General features: G+C 43.3%; 1 protein-coding gene across 1 annotated transcript; it reads right to left on the bottom strand.

Moving 5' to 3' along the window:
- Positions 1 to 5,286: 5,286 nt before the first annotated feature.
- LOC146810789 (securin-like) lies at positions 5,287 to 17,920 on the bottom strand. Its single transcript, XM_085617823.1, has 6 exons — positions 17,802 to 17,920; positions 7,954 to 8,064; positions 7,372 to 7,547; positions 6,101 to 6,167; positions 5,753 to 5,905; positions 5,287 to 5,472 (listed from the first exon to the last, which is right to left on the bottom strand). Exons 2-6 carry the CDS (start codon positions 8,042 to 8,044, stop codon positions 5,399 to 5,401), a joined length of 561 nt encoding a protein of 186 aa, XP_085473949.1. The 5' UTR covers positions 8,045 to 8,064; positions 17,802 to 17,920; the 3' UTR covers positions 5,287 to 5,398.
- Positions 17,921 to 18,348: the final 428 nt, after the last annotated feature.

Below are 18,348 nucleotides of genomic sequence, written 5' to 3'. Positions count from 1 at the left end.
TTCCTGAGGACCCCCACTGAATCATTAGAATTTTTTTTTTTTTTTAAACATCCGAGGCATTACTGGACATGGAGGACCCCAGCCTAAGCTTTCGATGCTTTGAACCACAAAATAGAGAAAAAGGAACTCATTGAAACAGTCATTTTATTTAATTCACAAATAAAAACAACTAAATTTTTATTGGAAGGTTGAAGCGTTACTAAATTTGAGGCCCTCCAAGCTATATTCTGTTTGATGCACTTGCACTGCTACCCAGAATCAATGAGGATACTAATTTAAGCTACCAATTTTAAATTCCTTCAGACTTAGATGGTTTTACAATGCAACCGTAAGTTTAGCTTCCTTAACTATATACACTTTAAGTCTTATAATATTTAACTTTGTAATCAGTCAAGGACTGCCCGAGTAGGCTTAGTAGACACCTACAAGTCCCCAGGTTAGGAACCACTGGTCGGGTATTTACCAAGAATTAGCAAATACAGGGCTCGAAAAATCCACTCACATTGGCGAGCCCGATTTAATTAGGGCAAGCTGTTTTTTGGTACTACTCGCCCTTTCTGGTGAGTAGGAAAATAAACTGACTTTTGAAATCCGTCTCTGAAAGCAGAGGAAATGTGACGAGAGCAAGATGCAAAGGCAGCTTTATTGCTCACAAAGTAAATGAGCAATAAAAATGCCTTTAAATCAGGTTAACTTGTCACATTTGCTTGCTTTCACAGAAAGGTGGCCAAGTGCATTTCAGTTAGGTCAAGTAGATTTTGTAGGTTACTAGACCTGCAGGTCTAGTAAAAAATTACATGATTTTGAGCCCTGAAATCGTATTGTGTACCTAAACAGCTTTCCTCTTTAGGAGCTCAGAATACTCTTAATGAAAGACCAGTGTAATTGGCCTTTTGACAGGCTATGTACAAAACTATTTAAGAGGTTGAGCCTAATGCTGCCGGCCTCCGGGTTGTAGGCAATAAAGCTGTATCACACCATTTCCCTACCCATTTCTATTTTTCAATAGAAAACAGAATTGATCCATAAAGTGGGGTTGAATTTAATCCTTAGAAGACTCCAGGATAATGCCTCTTGTACTTTGAGACCACCCATCTTTCAACAGGAGTTATCAGTTTCAGAATCCAGCGGTTTTTTCCCCCCTCTCTTAACCAGTTCCCCCCCTTTGGTTCTCACGTCTGATGCGATTCACACAGGGTATGCATAGTAGTCCACTGCCTTCCATGAGGGACACAGTGTATAATTCATGGTTAGGAAGGACTAGCATTGTGCAGGACAGATGTATCCTTCCATACACATGCAACATTAGAGTGATGCCAGGGCCAAAATAAAAGTCAGGATACCAGTTTCACTTCCAGTCAAGCACTAGAGGCAAGGTTACATGCAGGAGAAGTTTCCATTCCAATAAACCCAGATACCTTTTCCACCCTATAAAACATCAATTTGCTTTTAACTTTCACCTGTATTTGTATAAACATTTATCCTTGGAGCTGGACCTTCACTTTTCAATCAACAGTGGCCCATAATAAATACACAAGGAAATACGAGAGCACTTTGAGGAAAGCAAGATCATGCGAAATACTGAGGATTTGATTTATAATCTGACTGTTCATGCTAAATGATTATTCCTTTGGCTTCTATGAGTTTCACACTTCGATTGGCAGTTCTACACACAAAGTCACCGTCACCAACTAAATGCCTTTTCTCCATTTTCAAGAGGCACACTGATATCAAGCGTCCCACAGCAATAGAAGGGTGACAGGGAACTCTAGAAATATATCTCCATGAGATTTTGGAGAAACACGACAGTAACCACCTGCTGCCCCTTATAATAAAACACATTTGGCATTTTACATTCCTTACCAAACAGTTACGTCATGCATCGTTTAACAAAGCAAGAACTGTGCAATAATCACAAGAAACAAACACTATAGCATGTCATAGGTCCTGTTTTTTTCTGCTACATAGTAGTGTTTCCCATCCACATCTGAGGCAGTATATGGGTTATACATTGCCATGGTTCTAAATCTCAAGTAAAATCTTCCTATCCATATCACAAAGCATTTCATAGCATAATCCATGGGCAGGGGAATGGATGTGCTCCATGCAATGCGACATCCTTCCCACATGTAGCACACTCCAAGCATGCAATGGCCAACAGCAGCACCCTCAAGGGGCAACTGCTGGGGCTTACCAAGGGACAAACTCTCCAGTCAAGTCAGAGGAATTACCCATCAGATATATATGAAGAGGGTCCCAGATGTCCCCAGATCACCAAATCTGGGGCAGCAGTTTAGCATAAGTGGTCACCTGGTCTTTACAATAGATCTGATCCTGCAACCATTCCTTAAGTATGGTGGTGGGAAGGAGGTGGGGGCAACTGCATGCAGCACTGCGTTTGGCCAATAGGAGGTCCAGGGACACAAACTTTCTGGATGATGCTTCAATTTTTTCTGAGTAAATGGATGTAGTGTCCTCCAAGCTGGTGTTCTATCATGTCGTCCTGAATAGTATTGTGTAGTGGTGAGGCTGGGGGTGGAATCTATCCCTAGCTGGATTAAGGGAAGTGCTGAAGTTCCCTCCATCAGATTGCGTGTGTGGAGCCCATTTCCATGACAAGACCCCATAATTTGTCAAAGAAATGTGCATCATAGATATTGGTCATAGCAATTCACTGGGGTTATGGATTCTGAAGCCAGCTATCCCCCACATTAGGGTATAGCAACCCCGAGGGTCATCAAGGGAGCAGCCTGCGATATATGGCATGGTTTTACAGAGAACGGTAGCAGTGCCCCGAGCATTTGTTTAAAGAAAACTTGTGCCCTACCCATCTGTGGCAAAATTGGCATGGTGTCAGAGCCCATGAGAGTTTCCTGTGACATAGTGATGTCAATATTGTGCCCATCTAGGTAGGTCAAATATGTTGGGAGCTTGCAGGGGTTCCCCAACCCTATGACATTCCACGTGAGAAAGTTATAGCCAGCATGAGTAGTATGTTCACAGATGTTTTTAGGGCTAGTCATCACAGCTTATGAAAACAAAATGTATGGGCGTGGATTAGGCACTACAACATAATCAGTATGTTGATAAAAACGGGTTTTGTGGTTACCAGCGATATGCACTAGAGTAACCCATTAGAGAAGGTCCTCAACAATAAGGGTAACAAACATGTAATCTCACAATGCTTCCACTATCGTGAATTGAAGTATACAGTAACAGGCAAAGGAAGAGAATACTGGGGGGGGGGGGGGGGGACGCAACAAGCGCTCTTTCAACAGTGAGCATAGAGGAAGAGCTTATGTATTATAACTAATACAGGGGGTAATAGTCAGGAGTGAGCAGGGGGTGGGAGTGTAGAGAACAGAAGGGCATCAACTCAGAAGACAACCGAGGGGTGGGTCAGCAAGGCAGGATAAGGAAGTAGAGGGGAAAACGTGGGTATAGGGTCAGAAAGATTGGAGTAAACTATACAGATTTATTTAAATGCAGTAGGGGTATCCTTTAGGGGTGCCACGAGAGTGTTCAGCAGTTCCTCCTTGAGCCAAGGGTGATGGGTGATGGATAGAGGTTCAGGTGTCTGTAACTAGTGGGATTAAAGTATCATTGAGACGTATTCTGAGTTGCAACAGCACGTCTGGTCAATAGCTCACCCCGCTGGCCTTGGGGACCATTCACCTTGCATTCATTCGGGAACCCTGCGAGTGTCAGGCCGATCAACAAGTGGATCCCATCAGGGCTTAGTTTTGTCCCCATGACCAGGTTTTAACAGCAGCAAGGGAGGCCTGGACTCCTGTGAAGCATCAGCAGCTGGAGGGTGAGCTACGAGTGCTGTCTAGACAGCCGCTAACAGCCCCGCCCCAAACAAGACAGCTGGGAGCATGCCACACATCTGGTAAGGCCCCTGCAGCAACGGACCACCAGGCAGCAGCGTAAGCCACGACCCACAGCCCCAGCAAGAAGCCAGCCATCCCCAAACTCAGCAAACCACGACAGGTAGCTCCCTAGTCTCCCAGGGGAGACTAGGGAGCTAGGATTTGCTTAATGGCCAAGTGCGTATTTGTAGGATTTTACATGTACGTTTCAAGACTGCCCAGAGACACTAGGACCCCCTACAGAATACGGGGCTGGCACCAACTACTAGACCTGTGCCAGTTCAGAGAGAAGTCAAACGCAAGGTTCAAGATCAAAGTGTTAGTGACCCTGGGGCATTATGGTCTACGCTAATTTATTTCTGGCTATTCCTTCCAGTCATATGGATGTGATGCTCACTTTGTATATGGGCAGATTGTTTTACTATTTGATAAATGAATAACATTAAAAAATTAAAATGCACCTGCCTTTCAGCTAGGTTAGTGTTATACAAGTAGCAGCTAGATATACAGCTCAAGTCTACATTTTAAAACTTCAACAGCCCCAATGAGATTTAGGTCCATGACATTTAAGCAAAACCCATTTGTTTCTGGATGATGCTGTACGTGGTATTAGAAACCTACATTGGGATGTTGCTAGACAGTAGCTTTCCACACGACGGCTCAGAAACTCCAAGGAGGCAATTCTACACAAAAGGAATTAGCCATAACACGGAATATTAGCTTACCTGACAAAGAAAGGACTACTTGTAATTTGATGGGATTCTTAGTTGCAGATTTTCCATCTCAAGAACGCATCAGACCTGTCTTAACAGCTACATGTCAGAACTAGGATGTAGAATACCGGGGGGGGTGGGAGTGGAAGATATTAACAGTCTGCTATACACAAAGAAGCCTTCCCGTGCTGACAACGTCAAATAGGGGAAACTACATGCCGCTGAAATGATCCTACGCCACGTGGCAAAGAACCTGAAAAGTCTGAGTCTAGAACCTAAAATCCCTGGGGCTGCTCTATTCATAAAACGCTGGTATTCCAAGCTCCCTCGTAACGATGGTAAATACATAAGAAATAAGCCTATTACAGAGGGTGAAGGCTTCGGATAAGAACACCACGTTCTGGTGCGCTTCAAGGACAGGTTTTTGGAGCAAGAGCTCTAACCATTAAACTCCCTTTTTTTTGGAGCTCTGAGAAGTGTTAACAAGCGTTTCAGACACTCTTGGTCCACTGCACAGAACTAAAAATCTATACGTAGCTTTGTTGTTTTTAGGAGGGGAGTTAATTGTATTCACCTCAGGTTAAAAATGTGAAGCAGAAATATAGTTCTCTTGCATGCTGTAACAGATGTCACACGTAAGAGCAAGCTTTTCACAGGACCCAAAATAAGTATTTAAAAAATGCCATGAAGTAACACAGAAGTAAAATTGACAGACTTTATTAAATTAAAAGCAATTTACAAATTCGATTTGAACGAAGCAGCATGTAAGTATGAGTGCAAAACAGTTCCTATGCAGCGCAAGTTGTAATCAGGTCAATCTTCCCACAAAGGCGGCAAGTCAACAGTTACTTCATCCAGTGAACAGAAGAAAGGCGAGTGCAGGATATCTGTAGGCAAAAAGGTAGATCCATTGGTTTTCTATACATTGGATTTGTATTTTAGAGACAGAGCACTAGAGATTAAACATGTATAGGACAAGATTTACAACTGGGGGGGGGGGTGAGATAAATAGAAGCCCTGCGCAAATTGAGGTCCGAAACACAAAGCGCTCTTCACATGGCCAGTAGACTAGGGGGTTATTGACAGTGGGTATGACGCAGTTTCCACATTAAAGCAGTTAAAGACCATCTGCAAACTTGCAGGAGAACCGGCTACAAAGATACCAACCTGACTCCCATGTGAATGGAGAGGATTTCAAAGGCGATGGCACCAGATCAACAGGTTTGTCGAGCCTTTCAATGTCCAGTGTCTGGAGCGATACACCAGCCAGACACAAGTGACTCAGCTGGTGTTCTTCAGGTACATCAAAACACTCAAAATCTAAGACAAAGCACACATGGTAACATAGGGTAAGTTTAGCTGAACTATGTACCACCACATTGACAGTGTACATAAAGCCCTCCATGTGCCTACTCACAGGAGACTTATCAAATTAGTGAAACTGAATATTTACTCCAGAAACGTGATTAATAGGAAAAATCTAAGTTTGCACCTCGTGTCTGTACAGATTCTTACCAAGTGGATTATATGGAATACATTTCTCAATTTCTGGATATTCTGCAATAGATGGAGTGGTTGAGTTCTGCGAAAAGAATTAAAGTTTGTGAAAGTTAATGGAACTCACCCGAAGTCAACTAAGAGGCTATTTACACCACAATACCCTAGCAATCAAGCAGTGTGACAAACCATTTGCTCAGTTTTACATCAAGATGAGCAAAGGCCTCGGGGAAGTCTTCCCCCTCCACCCAATCTACCTCTCACTATCAGGTTCTAGGTCTAAACTATAACAACTTATGATCCTTCAATAAAAGAATACTCAACACCTTTGGATGTCATGTGATTAGCTGATTTAGCACAAGACTAAATGCAGCAGGCAGCCAATTAAAAATTGCAACTCATAACACATTGAAAACACTTAGTAAGTGGACATGAATATCTTGAAGTTGTGTCAGAAATCATCCAACATAAACAAGTTTCATATATCGGAGTGTCCTTTTACACAATTCAAATAAACTGCTCTTTAGAATGTTAAACAATGCACCCCAAGAACACCAAATAGTTCACTTCCATCTATTGCAATTAATGCACTGTAATATTGAAAGAATCCGCCCTGTGTTCCCAACCTTCCGCTACCAGTGCTACACTGCATAAATGAACACAATCCACTTAAAGCAACGTTGCTGGTGACGTTTTGACAAAGGATATGCCACCAAGAAAAATGCTGTAGAAACTTTTGTATTCAAGATTAGAGGAGGTATGTGAGTGAATTAAAGATTAGAGATATGATGGCTATTGTAGATACAAATGTGTTCCGGAATCCGTGGGAAAAATTAGTATCCTGAAAGAACATTTTGATGGCCATTTCAAATCATGCATTTGCTTACCCCCCCCCCCCTAATTTAAGAACATTGGATAAGACTGGTGTTCACGGGGATATTTATGTCAACTTAAATTGCAAATAATATTTGCTTATCTGTTAGATACAAGTGGCATTATGTATAGATTAAAGGAGTTTAAATGTATGCAACGATTTTGATTGCTATACAACACTGCTCTATGAAGAGGTAATGTTATTCCACATGCTATCCCTTACGTCACCCAAATTAGAGAATCTCTTGTAGGCTCCATTTGTGGCGATATCCAATGACTGCATAGGCTAACCAAATGGCTGGGTTTGGTTATCTGCAGGGACACAGATCGCAAGTTTCACAGTTCCTTGTATACCTGAAAAATATACTCCATTTAAAAAAAAAAGAGAAAGTGAATGCTGGATGGATTTTTAATACCTTGACTGAAGACTGCTGAACCTTGGGTTTCTTTATTTGCTTGGCTTGTAGATGTTCAGCGGATTTGCAGACATTAACTTTGGCATTACTGAGACCCTTCCTGACTGCTGGTGCAGAGTTGAAGACTTTTCCGAGAGATTTCGGATGGGATGTCTGCGACTTGGCAAACACTTTTGCTAAAAGAAGCAGATTACACATTAGTAATTTAATATGCAAATTGACATCTATCAAGTGCACTATTAGATACTTAAACTACATGCTACTTGGCAGAAATACATTTATTAAATTCTCAAATCACCACAAAGAATTCCAAAAACACCTACAGCTTGGATCAAGAGTTGAATGCATGCAGGCAAAAAACAGGCACATCAACAAATCACTACACTCAGCACATCAAACGCAGTTAACAGGCTTCACATAATTTCCAAATGGCCACACGAAAACAAGTATAGCCTGCTTCTATTTTGCTCAAATTAACTTTAGCCTGGTGTAGTGTGGAGACGCAGGTTCATTAATTCTTCCAGGAAAGATGCAAGTATGACCCGTGCACAATGCATGCACAGAATATTTTAAAAAGCTCACTTGATGTAGATGGCAACCTCGTGCGATCTTTAGATGCTCCATTTGTGCTGATGCCACCATTTTCTTGGTCCACGTAGATCAAAGTAGCCATTTGTTAGAAATTATACAGTGCTGCAAGGGAATTAAAGCAAGTGTTACTAGTCTGTATTGGAATACGTAGCTATGGCTTTAAAAACAGGAGGGCTTCTGAAACTGAAGGACTTGTTGTAGAGCAGTCTGTGTTCTGGAATCAAAGACCACGTGCTCCATCATGAAGCATTTCAAGCAGCAGCGTTGCTTGGTACAGTCAACTTACTTTCATGTTAGCTGCTAGATAACTGCTGCTTATAAAATGCATGCAACTACTGAAACCGTCTCTGAAAATGAAAAGGACAAGTTGGCTTGGACTTTGATCCGCATAGAAGTCATGTTTGAACTGTTGCTGCTTGCACGGTTGACAGCCCCTGTAGGATACATACGCGATATGGAGCTGTGCCGAGTAAGTTGGTGGGAGTGACTGCTAACAGAGTGGCCAATAGAAGCATTCCTGTCCTTTTATACGCGGATGACGCAGTACTCCTCTCACGTACAGGGAGGGGACTGCAGTCTCTCATTGATGGTTTTTGTGGGTTCATGGCACAACTAGACTTATCCCCCAACTTAACAAAATCCTACATTATGGAAGCAGGGAAAAAAACCAATGAGGAACTTTACTTTTAAAATTGGGGGCCACAAACTAGAGAAGGTCGAGGTTTTTAACTATTTAGGGATAATCTTCGACAAACACCTCAATTTTAACACGCTAATCGCAGAAAAATGTCAACAGCATCTGAGTATAATGGGCTCAATTATGAATCGAGCCACGAGATTAGGCTGATGGTCACTGAATGAAATACTGAAATTATATAATTCAATCTGTTGCTCTAAAATTATGTATGGGAGCGAAGTTTGGGGTTTTAGAAACACCTCCAAGATACAGTTGGAGGAGAATAATTTTTTCAGGAGGATTTTACAAGTGCCCCAAAGCATCCCGGCATACATTGTCCATGAGGAGCTAGGGCTCCCTTACATCTGATAGATTCAGTTTCAAACCATTAATGTGTTGGATTAAAATCTGGCCCAATCCCGATGCTAGTCTCAGTAGAGAAATAATTAAAGACTGTATCAATAGGGATAAAGGTCATAAGATACCATGGCTTAAATATGTGAAGGACAAGTTGAAGTGGCTGGGCTTTGCCAGGTATTTTGAGGAGCCCACGTCTGACGGCTCAATTAAAAGTGGCCATAAAAACAGAATATCTCATGCAACTAGCTTGCGCCCGGGAAGACAGTGAAATATTGAAAAGTTCAGTCCGAGCACACATCCTAACAAAATCTGTTGTAGGCTTAAAACCTTACCTGGCGCAGATCTATAACAAAAATGATAGATTTTTAATGTCCAGATTCAGACTGGACCTTTTACCCCATATTTTAGCTGTCCCCGCAGGGTTCACAAAAGATATTGGATCAAAGGATCCCTGTGGCTGCGATCTGGGATCTCCACAGGACACCCTCCATTTTGTATTCTTTTGTCCATTTTATGAATATCCGCGGGCTGTTTTTTTAAAAACCATCCTAAAAGCGAATAAATTTACCCAAGTTAGGGTAGCACTTTTATATTTGAAACTCTGCTGAACCTCTTACCCTGTTTTGTACTGTGAATTTTTTAAGATTAGCTGCAAAACTGAGGAATTCTAGACATGAGGCGTAAAGAGCATTTGGGATGTTATATGGCTTTTAATATGTTAGAGTTTTTATAATATACTGTTTTATGTAGGCTATGATCTTGCAGTTTATTTTATTCTATTGGGATGGTATCTTGCACTTTATAGTTCTCAGCACCCTGCACTTTAAAAAAGTTACAAATTGACTGTCTTTTAAGAAGCCACTGTGCACTCCTGTTATTAAGGCTTTGGACAGGCCTACTAGAATGGTCTTATTGTCAAGGGCTTTTTATGATTAGTTGCCCTTACTATTGTATTGTGATAAGTGTAAATGTATTGTGATGTGTAAATGTATTGTTCTTTTCTTGGATGTTTTAATACCCGAATAAAGATATATTGATGATGATGACTGCTAACAGGAGTTAGGGAGCTCATTGTAGGTGTAGATAGAGAAGCAAGGGGTGTGGAGATGGTAGGCATAGCTGGGGCAGTTGGGCACAGATGGTATAGTGGCAGCTAGTGATTCGGAATTTTAGTGCTGTTGATACAGAGGGGCTCATTAGTGATACACTGTCGTGGGAGACATTGATGTGACATGAGGTGCCCCATGTGGCTGATGCCGCCTGTCCTGACTGCTTACATGCGCACCTGCAACCAGCTGAGCACTGACAGAAGCTGGCTCTTGCTGCTGCTGCCTCCAGTCGCTCATTGTACACATAAGCCACCAGTTATTTGATACTGAGCATTGCTCAGTCCGAGAAGCCCAAGTGCCCACAGCACCAGGCCTGCGATAGGTCAGCTGCTGCAGTAATTCGAAAGAACACATTAAATCAGACTGCTTTTTCGTTCACCTCAGAGCGCATTTCCAACAGTGGATCAGATGGGCCAGCCATCTTGCTTGCCTGCACTCTCCAAAGCCTTTGGAGTTTCGCCTCAGTGTGCCTGTGATACTGCCCAGGGCATTATGGGAATCTGGTGAAGACATTGGATCTCCATACCAGCTAATGAGTTTGCTGTAAAGGCGTGTGGTTCTGGTCACAGATGTTGCAGTTTTAAAGGTGGCAGCATAGTAACTGCTCAACCCCCAATGGAAAAAGCAAACCACAGCGGTAGCTTTATAAGCCAGTAGCATTGACTGCAAGGAAACTTCATGCTCTTTAGAGGGGGAGAAACTAGTCAGAGGTTCAACCAGACCCAATCTTCAGGTCTAACAGAATTGGCTAGTATTGGCAGAGTGGACGTGAAGAAAGACCCGGGCTCAAGAAGAAGCTGATACAGCACTCAGTTTTGCTTTCTGTGCAATGAAACGAAAACAGGGAGCGATTCTCAGTACCATGCCACCGCAATGACCAGTTGCCCACCCCCCACGTGCAGCCAATGATGGACTGAGCAAATGAAAAAGCAGGAGAGGCCAATTATAAAACATTTCTCAAAAAGGGCGCTTGAGTGAATATTAACAGTAGTGCTCGAGAAGGGCTCCTTAACCAAGACCAAAAGAAGTTCCTAAAATAGTTATGAAGAGATAGTGGAGGAATAGTTTACTTGTCCCTGTCCTTGGGGGGGGAAGGGTAAACACAAAGATATAGCAAGCCTATTGGGGCTGAAGACAACAAAATGTATATACCGCATGTCTCTTCGAGACCACGTATTTTCTGTCTCCAGCTGAGACCTAACAAATGCACCACTTCGTGTGCGGCCAAGGAGCCACTTTTATAGTTTATCACATACGAGAAGAGTCACATGGTGACTGTGGGATTATGGTTTTCTGGGGGGGGGGGGTATGGTTGGAAAGCCCTGTGCCTTTCAGCTCCAGATAACCTACTGCGTGAAATAAATAACTCTTGCAAAATTACAGAGGTCCAGATGCATACAGTTTAGGTAGTCTCACTTGCCAGTTTTATTGTGGTTTTCAGACACATCTTTGTGTGCACAGACGTCTATATTCATACAAGTCTGTTGTGGGTGTGCCTGTACAAGTGTGCGGTTTGTACATTTATATTTGCATGAGTAAATTAGTTTATGTATGTGATGAACACTGGTTTGCGTGCCTACATGCCCATATGTGGGGATAATAGTTCCATTTATAATGTTACAGGGATCCTAGCGAGTATATATATATATATATATATATATATATATATATATATATATATATGCTAAAAGCCATTTACTGGGCGAGAGACAGGCAAGCAGGGAAAAGAAATGCAGCAATGAAGTGACAACCCCAGATCTCTTCCCCCAGCTAGTTCCTGTACATATGCTGCTTTCTCAGTTCAGTTCGCTACCTGGTTAAGCTCATTGTCTGCAGTTAACTGCAACTTGGGGGTCTATGGTGCCATTGAGCGCCTGGATGGTCCCATTTGCGTCCATGGAGAGAGGAATATTTGACCCGTCACAGATCAGGACTAAGGGCAAATAGGCCAATCTTATGCGCACCAGCCCGAGACGGCTTAAGCCTACATCAAACTGGAAAGCGCTGCTGGTTCTCTCGCTTTGCAATCAAATCCGATCAAGTGGCCGACATGTTGTACAGAATGCACACAGGGCAGCCATGATTTGCGTAGGGATTCAAGTTAACATAACAAGTGGCAAGAGCGCGCAAGAAGTACATCTGGCATGGAGGGTAGCCATGCTGTACGAACCATTAGAGATGATTAGTCTAAACCGAGCACCACGGGTGTCAAATGATAATCTTATTGAAAACCTGCCCCTTCTTTAGAGCATTTTAACATTGCATACAAATCCTGGTTAACCCATTTACTGTGGCAGGTTTTTAGATTGCCTTTTAAGTTACAATTCCATGTTTGAAGTCTGTTTAGGAGAGTAAATGGGGAATTACGGCCAGAGCCGTCTACTGAGAAAGCAGATGCGAGTCCTCCTGAGAGCTTAACAGCATGCGATTCTGGGCAACTCAATCTCTCGTCACCTAAACAAGCTGCTGTGCCTGGGGAAGGGGGTCGGGAGAGAAGGGGAGAAGCAGGGGTGCTGACACGCTTGCGCATAAGAAATGAAGTTCCACTAAAGCAGACGAATACAAGAACCTAGGCCATGGGACACAGATAAGAGAAAGAAATGAACGGAAAATAGTATGCAATAACCAATAGAAAAAAAAAAGTAGTAGTAAGAGGCAAGTACAAACAAATTACAAGGGCAGGATGTAAGCCACTCTTAAGATGGATATGAAATACAGTAATTTCACGAGCATAGCGCAAGCTCTGCAGGCGACACCTAAAAACATGTCATACTGGATTGCAGACCTACTAGTGATGCCAATCGGTGGCAACATGCATCAGACTCATGTGTTCTCTTATCGGCTAAAGCCTCTACTCTTGCCTGACAGAAAGGAAAGGCAAGAACTGAGGAATTCTTATGGCTGCCAACTGGAGAAGACAGTCTAGTTGACAACCTTGCCGCATTTTATGTAGGAAGTATTGACATAAGGCCCGCTGGGAAACAGACCCAAACTGATGGAACAGAACCTCCTTCAACATGCCTTCGTTTAAGTCTCGACAAGCAGGCACAAAACCAACTGTTCATAAAGGACAGAAAGATCGTAAATTGCAAAAAATAAACTGTACCGTTACCCAGGACTTTAACTGTGATGAAAAAGAAATTGAAAAAAACGTCTTTTGGTTCCTCAGAGTTTTGCTGTTGCATACAGATGTGTGACGTATCTAAAATCAGTAAGGTTTATTGCTCCTGGTCAATTTTGTTAAATGAATAACTAAGATTGTTGAAAATATTGAAAGTTTTGGTTTTGAAATGGAGACTGAATTACTGAGGCCTGGAGAAAGTGATCAGGAGTATCTCAATCACGGTTATGTCCACTGTAAGTTATAGATTGGTGCCCTTTTTAGGTCTTGCCTAGGCAGCGCACATGCGCGGTCTCAATGACAACTAGTAATTCATATGGGTGTTGAAACTCCGCCCATTACTTGTTAGTTTCTCGTGGCTTGCAATTTGTTAACTTGTGCATTTTTTGTTATCCGACTCATTATTGGTGCTTCATGCCATTCGTAACTTCCGTTCAGTCCGGAACCAGCACAGCCTAACTTCAGTATCCTTAAGCTTACACATCGTAATGGTTGTTAAAAAAAAAAAAAACACACATGTGCGTGCATCCCGGCCGCTGAACGCAGTCCTGGACTCACCCCTCCCCGCCCCCACTGCTCCCTCGTTTACCTGTTGCACATAGCGAGAGGCGGAACCCAACAAGTTTGCACATTTACAAGCAGCATCAAAATTGATGGGATGGATAAGCTAGAGACTGTGCTTAGCTATCAGGTCTATGAGAAGGACTGCAGTGGCATGGCTGAGGTAAGCTCTATAGTAGTACTATTAAAACCAGACTGGCTGGGAGTGTAATGTAAGGTACTCATACTCCCTAAGGCTCTGGCAAATGAGCATGAGCCAACGTTGTGTTTAATGTGCAAGTAACATTGTATTACAGGCCCTGCCTACATTACCCGTAACAAGCTGCAGCGCAATACGGATTGCTGGCCGTATTTATTATTCATTCACTGTCGATCCTAAAAAGAGCAGACATTCTATTTCAAAAGCTTGATATATGTCAGCGAATTTGAATATTGGCAGGCATTCTCCTCACCACATGGCCTCCCAGCAGCAGCCGCTTGTAGTGAGAACATAGAGATAAAAGATTTTTTTTTTTTATTCAAACTTCTTCTGCCTGAAAGATTAACGATAAAGAAAGGTTATTCCTGGTGTGGAGGTGTATTTTATTTTCCACAAATATTGTGTGGTAGTAGCCAAGTCAACAAGCAGCCATGGAACTGTACATAGCTTCTATAGAAGAGTACAAGACAAGGCCTATTACACATTCTTTAACAATTGCCTTACCTAACTTTATATTTTTGGAGCTGGAAGGGTATCAGATGGAGATCTATACTACTCCCACGTTAACTACTCCCTTGCAGAACTAACTAGACAGGAGGTGCTGGGTTGTGTGTCTCCCCAAGCAGGGCTTTAAGTGGGATGAAAAAATTACGAGAGTGCCAGCTTTAGGGCTCATAAATAGAGTGCACCACCTGCGAGAGTGCATGTCAAAGAGACAGTGCCCCTGTGAGAGCCACCCGAGAAAGAGGACAGAGAGCAGGGGAGGTTGTCACTTGGGATGGGAGACGGAAGCAGGAGCAGTCTCTGGAGAGCTCTTGCTACTTACACACCGCTCTGATAGGGAGTTCCTTCACAGTAGCCCGGCGGCACAGCTCCACACAGCCTGGCAGCACAGCTCTTTGCACAGCCCAGTGGCACAGCTCTTTACACAGCTCTGCGCAGGTGACAGGCAAGGAGAGGGCTGGCACGGGTGAAGATCAGAGAGCGTTGCTTCACCAGTCAACAGCTGTCCCCGCTCTGCACAGGTGACATCCGTGGAAGGGGTTAAGAGACATCTCCGTGAATCATTTACCCCCCAAGGCAACAAGAAGCGGGTCCCAGACTCAGCTTTCAGCCGGTGGCAGTGCAGGCCGCATAGCTGGGATGACTTTTTTCCCCCCCAGGTCTGACAGGGACAGCAGGGCACTGAGAGAGAGGGGGGGGGGGGGGGGCACATCAGATGTCTAGAGAAGGTATCAGGCCAGAAGGGCAGTTTGTGCTTCTCTCAGTCATGGAAAGTTTATTGCTGGCAAGGAAACCTGTTTACATTCCATTACCCGTTAGTTCTCTCACTGCACCCTAATGGCTACCTCTCACCTTCAGAGAGTAGTAGTGTCACTGTAGTGTGACGCTCTACATTGCACTCCCTGATATGGTTGCATGTTGATTACACTCATCCATGCACAGGTGCCCAAGGACAGAGCTCCTCTGGCCTCTCCAGCCAGGGCAGAGGGGGAGGTTATGGAGAAGGAGGATGTCACCCCCCATAATGAGAGTTCTGTGTGTTAAAGATGGCAGGAATTGCTGTTCGCATGAGCTAAAAGCCATTTTGTACCTGGCAGCCATTTTAGTTAGCCATGTGCTTTCTCCCTCTTTCAGAGCGTTGCACATGCTCAGAAAGGTTTAGCTGATCTGATCCTAGTATAGAACAGTCAGGCTATTCTTGCTGATGTACGCAGTTTAGTCTCCCCTCCCACTTTGTTGAGCAAGCAAATTTTGTATACCCATATTAGTCAATAAGCATGCTTGTATGTGCCAGGACCTCCCCTTGGTTTTATGCTGACTAACCTATGCACATACAAGGCCCCTGTTCTCTGTACTCCTTAGGATGTCTCCTACAGTGGACTGAGGGTACTGTGTAACACAATCACTCATCTGAGGTTAATAAATGCATTGTTTTTATATTACAGCTTCTGTGCCAATCTCTTCTTTGTTGGTTTAAAAGGACCAGGTGCATCAGTGAACCCCTTAGAAGGTTTTTATTTCTTCATGTGCGTGCCAGGCAGGACTCTGCTCTCTGGGAGACCCCGGCCACAACAGCTCATCTGAAGGCACTGAGGCTTTGCTCTGCTGGGACAAATACAATGTACCCTTACAGCAACAGTTTTTCAAAAACAAACTCCAAAAGCAGTAGTTTTCTCCCACACTGTAAAGTCTTTTAGTTGTGCTTCTGCTTGGGACTGCCAGGGTTTCCCTGGTGATACCAGACAAAACAAGCATTTGCAATGCAAGAGGTCTCACATTTGCGAGAATTTGAGCTATAAGCGTTGAATTATTACTTGCAACACAAACAGCTCAAACCTTCCGTAATGCAAGACCTATTGCATTGCAAATGTTGGTTTCCTCTGAACTCATCCGTCTACATATCTCTTCAGCGACCTCTTTTCACTCTAATGAAAGCATCTCCTTTACCAAACTATCCCCCACATGACGTACCCAATCCCCTCCAAGCACTTTTTTTACACCCTGTCAATATTTTGACAACTGTGTACCTACCTCCTTTATACACACCTGCACAGAATCACAACTGCAACTTGAATATACGGCCATTGCTCTGTGCATGCAGCAGAGATTCCAAGAATTGGATGCCCATGTATTCTGAAAATCTTTGACCCACTGACCAGCACTGGGAGAAACTTGCACTGCCTTCAGAATCAACTCAAAAGCTTTCAACCGCGGTCCGTTTTAAACTCCCGGAGGTGACAGTTGAAAGTATGCTCTGTGCAACAGTAATATACAACACGGAAAAAAAGCCTGGAAATACCTTTTTTAGCATGCAAGACCAAGTAAAATATAAATAGAAAATATATCTCTGGCATGGATTCCTTTAACGGTTTACATGCATCATTCAGCGGATGGACCAGTGTTTTTGCCAGTACAATTAAGGACACATAGGGCCCAAAAGTGACCCGTTTCAATGTCCATTTTTAATTACTACCTGTTCTTAGACCAGGCCCACTTAAAACCCTACTCTTACCGAACGTAGCTGGGCTCTGCAAACTGAAATGAGTGGACACAACCCATACTCGTCCCCGATATGAACGGATTGAATGAACACTCAGTAAATCTTGTCTACAGGAGGCTTCATTGTTACACAAAGAGCCCACGACATTTAACACCTCTTGAACAAGTAAGATCCTAGCAGCAACTGACATTCCTATCCTAACACCCAACACTTCTATCAGGACTTCGTGGACTTACTTCTATAACGACCTCACAAGATGCACCCTTACAACACAAGCCGCAAAACCAAACATGAAAATCGAGGTGTCCACTTTACAACCGTTTAAATAAGGTTAATACCATAACACTCTGCTTTGGTTAATAAGCAGACACCCGACACGCTATACAAACTGTCAAATTTGACGCTAATCAACGCGTTTGGCCAATGCTAGGGCTCACAATAATACTCATTTGGTAAACTACTGTCCACAATTACAACCGAATGCTTCACTAGACCCAGATATCTTCTAAAACACTAAACAACAGTCAACCCAGTCACAGCATCAAATCCGCTGTTTGTTATAACCGCAGTAACCAAGATCACCAAGACCCGACCTCCTACCTACCAGTGGTTCTAAAGACATCAAGACTAACTGCTCTATAGCACATTTAAACGCGAACCCTCTAAACCAAAAAAAAGAAACTTACCAGACTCGGTATGCTACAATATTTTCTAAGAGGCACTAACAACATTTACCACTATCGTATATAAAGCTAGACAGAAACATGAACAAAAACTCATGACTACAGCTCCGAATTCGATACACTTACCTTCTCTCCAAAAGACTGAAAACCTCCAGGGAATAACGCATATATAAACACTGCGAGTCTGCACTATTTAAAATATGATCCTTTTCCTTATTGGTGGGCTGTAAATGGCTGATGCTTTTCCATTGGTCAATTTCGGAAAACTTTCGTTCTGATTGGCGAAAGTACCTCGTCTGGTTTTGCCCCATTGTCTCGTGTGCGCATGCGTATGATTGTACGCAAGCGTACTATAAACTGTCTGGAAACGTGTATTTGTGATCTCCCCTCTGAAGCAGTGTACTTTGATTGGGCATTAGTTGGGATGGGGGAGGGCTAAGGGACCTTGGCATAGATTAAATGCTGTGCGGAGTGCGGTTAGTGTTGTGATATTCCACGGTGCTGAAGGGAGCTGCTTCACGCTCGCTCCTGATTTGGGAGGAGGGGTGTGGCATCTAACTGTTGAGGGTTTAGGCTCGGTGCCATGGAGACTGCTGTGCCTTGGGGAGGGTGCTTTGCACTGTCTCCCCGATACATCCATCGCAGGCGCCTTCAGCATGTACACGTGTATTCT

This window comes from Triturus cristatus, chromosome 7 (assembly GCF_964204655.1).
Source record: "Triturus cristatus chromosome 7, aTriCri1.1, whole genome shotgun sequence".
In the NCBI taxonomy this organism is placed as follows: Eukaryota; Metazoa; Chordata; class Amphibia; order Caudata; family Salamandridae; genus Triturus; species Triturus cristatus.
The sequence above is the reverse complement of the archived record's forward strand: the minus strand, read 5'-3'. Positions and strand labels throughout refer to the sequence as shown.